This window comes from Nematolebias whitei, chromosome 12 (genome assembly GCF_014905685.2).
Source record: "Nematolebias whitei isolate Nwh7 chromosome 12, NemWhi1, whole genome shotgun sequence".
Classification (NCBI taxonomy): domain Eukaryota; kingdom Metazoa; phylum Chordata; class Actinopteri; order Cyprinodontiformes; family Rivulidae; genus Nematolebias; species Nematolebias whitei.
The window spans coordinates 20,202,354-20,208,285 of record NC_056509.1 but is presented as its reverse complement, the minus strand read 5'-3'; the positions used below and the strand labels follow the sequence as shown (position 1 = coordinate 20,208,285).

At 44.3% G+C, this 5,932-nt stretch overlaps 1 protein-coding gene across 2 annotated transcripts; it reads right to left on the bottom strand.

Moving 5' to 3' along the window:
* Positions 1 to 1,566: 1,566 nt before the first annotated feature.
* Positions 1,567 to 5,646, bottom strand: LOC119418053 (protein FAM177A1). 2 transcript variants are annotated; one of them, XM_037685299.1, is made up of 5 exons: positions 5,552 to 5,646; positions 5,195 to 5,410; positions 5,032 to 5,098; positions 2,064 to 2,161; positions 1,567 to 1,987 (listed from the first exon to the last, which is right to left on the bottom strand). In XM_037685299.1, exons 1-5 carry the CDS (start codon positions 5,618 to 5,620, stop codon positions 1,775 to 1,777), a joined length of 663 nt encoding a protein of 220 aa, XP_037541227.1. In that variant the 5' UTR covers positions 5,621 to 5,646; the 3' UTR covers positions 1,567 to 1,774. The 2 variants fall into 2 exon arrangements, with proteins under 2 accessions (XP_037541227.1, XP_037541228.1); XM_037685300.1 differs by having other exon boundaries at positions 5,195 to 5,404.
* Between the last annotated feature and the right edge of the window lie 286 nt (positions 5,647 to 5,932).

Below are 5,932 nucleotides of genomic sequence, written 5' to 3'. Positions count from 1 at the left end.
ATTAAGCTACAGATCTAACCCTCTCATCTGACAAAATATGATCACATTGCTCTAAAGAATGTATTTGAATATAAATATGATCAAGATACTCAGTGAAAAGTAATTTAATAAAATATATTTTAGAGCCGAAAACTGCTAGTAATCATGAAAAGTAATTAAACGTTTTTAAAATAACAGAAGGTGGTCTGGCGTTCTGATAAGTCTACTACTTTTTGTAGGTTTATAGGATGCACTATATTTAAAGTTTAATGCAACTTTTAAAACATGGCAGAAGAGCTCATGAGGCATCATGGGCTGTGTGTGTCAACAGAATGCTTTTTTTATGAAGACATATTGGAATCAAGAGGATAAGAGCTCAGGTCTTCTGGATGAATGTAGATCCTGCATCACAACACAGCTCGAGTTTCTTGATGGTAACCAAGGACCACGGCATCGTCTGAGAAATTTGATTTAAAACTTCAGCTTTAAAAACGCACATTTATTATTTCATCACTTTCATTTCTGAACCCAGCTGAGGCACATGTGCGTGCCTGCAGCACTGAGGTCATCTTGTCTGCTGAGGTCACTTTGGACCACAGAAAGCCACGCCGGCCTCTGAAAGGAAGCATTGTGCCGTGAGCGGACACCCTGACCTCAGGGGGGTCTGCTCAGACCAGGACACGGGCTCTTTGTTCCCTTGCCTCATCACGCTGCAGCCGACTCCGGGTCTCTCAACGAGCCAGCACAGCTGACAACTGACACTGGAAAGTAAAAGCTGGATTTTCATTTTGGACCCGTTCAGCCCTTCAATCATCTCTCGATAAATAAAGAACACAGAGGCAATAAATAAAACAATAAAATCAGATTTTAATTTAACTGTTTATTTAAATATTACTAAAACAATATAAAATGCTTAAATAGACAACGTAAGTTCATTAAAATAAATACCTAAATATCAAAAATTGTGCTTAAAAACTGTAAGAACTGTAAGTTTCTCATAAGTGTCACAATTATTCCCTCAGTATCAGAGGGTTACACAACACATTCACGTTGACGTTCACGGTAAGTAAGGCAGGTCAAAAGAGCCACACAGAACACCGAAACCCGTTTTCTTAATTTTTTAACGCTTAAAGTTAGTCCGTTTTGTGATCAGGAAGAGTTCTGACAGCTGCTTCCACAGACGTTAAGTGCCACGCGAGTCTAATATGCATCAGTACACACTTGAACATACAACATGCATGTCAAATATACACGTGAGGGCGTGTTAAAATGGCCAGCTGTTTGGTGCAGTCGACAAAGGGCGCACCGGCGGGACCGGATTTAGACAGAACAGCTGTTTTTTTGTACATAGATCTACATCTGGCACTGATTTGGTTGTGTTGGCGATTGAGGCACAGTGGCTGGTCCATCGGAGGCACAGGGGAGCGACATTCATCCCCTGCTGCATAGCAAAGTTTGGAGGACGACGCTGTACAAACCGACGAGGCTGATTAACGTAAAATCATGATCAACAAATGTCAGGAAGACTGAAAAGGGTCAATTAACCTTTAGATGTCCTCAACTTTTCAACATGTGCCTGCTCATTTATATTTATTCTAAGGTTGAACACGTCACGTTACCCTGCAGTTAGATTTCCAGTTTCCACAGTTAACCCCCAGCGTCCTCGCCATTTAGCCAAAATCCAGCAGCGCTGCCCGTCGAAAGCTGTTACACACGAACCAAAGGGTTTGGCCAAATAAGACAGTGTTCCTTCATTCACACAGACAGACATTTAGATGAACTTTCCCAGAGAGCGTTAGGTTGCCGTCACAATAACGGGGACGGTAAACGTGTTTGGGTTTGCCCGACTCTCGTTCTCCACCTGATAGGTGACGTCAGGGTGAGCCGCTTCCGCCTCCTGTCCGTCTCTCGCTGCGACGCGTTCGGACCTCTGTTCCTGAGATCGAAGCTGGTCAAAAGAACGATCTGCTTCTTCTGATAGACGGTTTTCCTCCCTCTCCTCCTCTTTCTAAAACAAGAAGAAGAGAGGAAATTAAGCTGGCTGGAGCATGTGGACAAAACTCATCAAACGTCCTCAGTCATACCTCTTTCTTGATCCTGTAGTATTCATCAATGGCATATTGGTACTTGGCGGATGTTATCCCAAAGAGAGAGGCCATCCTTTCCCCAAGATAATCACATGCTGGAACAGGAAAACAATCAAATACACTTTTACATCAAACATTTTCAATTAATTCCACTCAAAAACATCCTGACTGGTTCAGGCTTGTTCAAATGAAACTATATTCCTTGAAGGAACACATAATGCAGCTTTGAGTAAAAAAAAAAAAAGCTTGATTCATTAATGCTCCATGTATGAGTTGATGACTCTACGTTACCACCACACCAAACCTTAGCCTAATCATCGGTAGGCCTGTCACGATAACAAATTTTGCCGGACGATTAATTGTCTCAGAAATTATTGCGATAAATGATAATAGTGTTTGAAATTCGATAATAAATAGTAATTATTGTCAAATTTAAAAAGAAACGTTTAATTTGTTTTGTGTGTAGTATTTTTTTTGACCATCGGATGGCAGTATAAGACTGTATAAACCGAAGGATGGATAGTGAGGGAGCGAGCAGTGTGTCTCTTTAAGAAAAATGGGAGGGGGGCCTCTTGAGGTGACACGGGCTGTCTCTCTTCCCTTTTTTTCGGTTCTCAAAAGGCCGACGCTCTGTGTGGTTTGAGTTCTTTAGCATAGCATTTGTCACACAAAGCTTTAAAAAAAATATCAGTAAACAAGTTCTCAACTTCTTTATGCAGAGAAAAACAACTTTTTACACGAAGGCACAGGTTTCAACCGTGAATTTTGGAGATTCGACAAGACGGAGGTTTTTTTCCTGAGGTCAGCCTGTTAGCTTAGCTCATGGCTTAGCTTCTCAGCTTAGCTGCTTTTAATGATCCAAAAACGCGATTTTGGACGGTTAAAATAGATTTAAAAGAGAAAAGCGAAAGGGAGGGGTCAGTGAAGAGCACCGGAGTTGAGCTTTTTATCATCCAGTGTCCTGCAGAAAGAGAGACATGAAGAAACGATAAAGCCGATAAATGAAAATGAGGTTTATGATTTTTATATATCATGAGATTAATTGATTTATTGCAACAGGTCTAATCATTGTTGTCCGAAGCATTTGTAATGTGTGTGTGTGTGTGGGGGGGGTACACTGATGAGGGGGTGCAGAGTCTTGGGGATCCTCCCCCAGAAAATTTGGAATAAAGTACCGGTAGATGCCATTTCCTGCATTCTGGTGTATTTTAACGGGTTGTTAAACATCTATGTTCACTTACATACGTAAAGACTTGATTCACGGCACAAGAAGTATCAGAATCAGAATAATCTTTATTATCATTGTACCGAGATACAGTGAGATTATGTTCATACAGTCGTCTGAAAAATGGGCGGAGTGCATGTTGTTGCTGCTACAGGAGCGCGGCCTCTTATTCTTTATTAGAATACTTTTTTAGATAGAAAAAAGTAAAAGGCCATGAGGATGGATAGAGGTATTACAAAAAGATCTCTTCACATCTCGTCCTGTCAGGACACGATTTAACACATCAAAAACTCTACCAGCAAGCACATTTTTAAACACATTACATATATGACGTCAAGACAGTGCGATTTGTCCATGAAGCACTTCCAGATACCATAACCCTGATAAGATGTTGGTCAGCCAGCGGTTCTGATAAGCCTGCACAGAAGTTCTTGGGTGGGGTGGGGGAAGCTTTTTCCTTAGTTTACCCATGTCCCAGGAGAAATTTGATAGTTGGCCTGCTTTCGAGGCCAAACGGGGGAGTCAGATTCAGATAAGCTACAATTGTTGATTTCCTCAAGCAGACTGTTTTTTTTCTTGTCAGCCTTGAGTCCTGCTGGTACTTTCAAGATCCAAAATGGACACATTTGTGGGCATTCCACTGATCTGTGCTATGAGCCTCATTCAAGGTCGACTCCGACAAGCTGGCGAGTCCTAGAAGCCGCAGGTGGCCTGCGATTCTCACAAATCGCTTCTATCTTATGGTTTAGCTTGTAAATCAGCTGATTTTGAGTACTTGTAGCACGAACCAAACCTTCACACAGACCTGGCAGTTTTGTCATGGCCGAAACTGCTGCCGATGCCTGACCAACAGCTCTCCTTGTGTGAATACAGCTTCTCTCACGCATCCTAACCCCCACCCCGGTTGACAACTCCCAGCACTAACGTAGCATTAAGCAAGTGGTGCGCAATACAGACGTGATAGCTAAGATACTACAGATGTAGCGTTCCGCTTCTCTCACGCATCCTAACCGCCCCACCTCTTGTCGGCTGCTGCCGGCACTAATGTGGTGCTAAGCTAGCACACAACACAGAGGTGTCTCCCCCTCCTCCCCCACCCCATCAACTGATCTAGGAGAAACACGGCATGCGGTCTGGTGAGTTGTGGTAGGTAAGCAGGAAAACCTAGAGTGGAATTTTAGTGGATAATTTTCATTGTGTTTTCTGCCTCGTCTGCCATGTTGCTGAGGCGGCCGCGGAGCGCAGCCCCGCACGGAAATGGAGACACAGACATGCCTTGGGAATTTCAAAATAAAAGCGTATTTTTAAAAATGACAAAATGAATCCACGTTTTAGTTTTGCCACAATATAATTGAATCATTTAATCGATATATCGATGTAAACATATGTATCACCCCTAATATCTAGTGTAGGCATATATCCACAAGGATGACCCACAAGCCTTCAGCCTTAGGTCATTTTGACCCAAGGGCAGCAGCAGGTTTTAATATCGCCTGTCACAATAATGTTTCTGCCTGTGTTTGTGACTGTGTGACTCTTAGCCAACTGACCTCAGAAAACACAACAAACTGTTATAAATCAGTCATTGTTGCAGATGCTGAGCTCTAATTTGGTGTGGTAGTAGCAGAGAGTCATGAACAACTCACAGTCAGAGCATGACATCTCGCAATGTTGTATAAGACATAAAAATGATGATGGAATACAGTGAACATGAAATAAACTCTCTTCATCCTTCCAAACCTGAGATGGTGGAAGTGGCAGCTCTCCACATGTGGAACCAGAAATACGGCCCCCAGGTCATCTTGGACTACAACACAGAGAACATACCCCCCAGTCACCTCCATGCAGTCACGCAGTCTGTCAGGTGAAGCCCCCCTCCCTCCCTCCCTCCACCCATCCTCACCCTCACCGCATCCACGGGCGGTGACAGCAGGTCCTTCCTCTCCGCCTCCCGCTCCTCTCCCTCCTCCTCGTCGGTGCTGTACTCCTCCATGGTCTCCCCGCTGGAGAAGTGGATGATCCGGCGGGGAGCCTTCTCCCTCTGCGGAGCCTCGTCCCTCTTCTCCAGCGGCCCCAGCTCCACGCTCTCAAAGTCCTTCCCCGGGCGTGGGCTCTGACTCTGAGGGAGGAATCAAGGCGTTAGACGGTTTGTCCCGTTCAGGAGGGGGGACTTATCTCGAGCTCACCCACACGATGGTGCCCCGTTGTCGGAGGGACAGCAAGCTAACAGGACGCTGGAAACACGGAGAGGTTCACTCACCTGCCCCCCATCCACTGTCCGACCTGCGGACATGCTGGCGTTGGTGAGACACAGAGAAATATCAGCCATTGTCGCAGTCTTCTTCTTTGTAGCGCAGGATTACGCTGCCGTGACGTCACGCTCGGACGGGCTGCCGCCGTACGTGACGTGACGTAAAGTGACGTAACGTAACGTAACGTGACAAAACGTCCCCGGTGTCACCAGTTTTTTTTTTTTCTTCCTTTGAGGACATCCCGGAAGAACATCACTCATGTACTAGTGTTGATGATCTTGATAAGCAAATATCTGATGTGGTAAATATTTTCCTGCCGCTAAACATCATATGTGGAAACACTCTACCCCTTGTTTTGATTTATTTCTTAACCAATTTAAACTTTATTA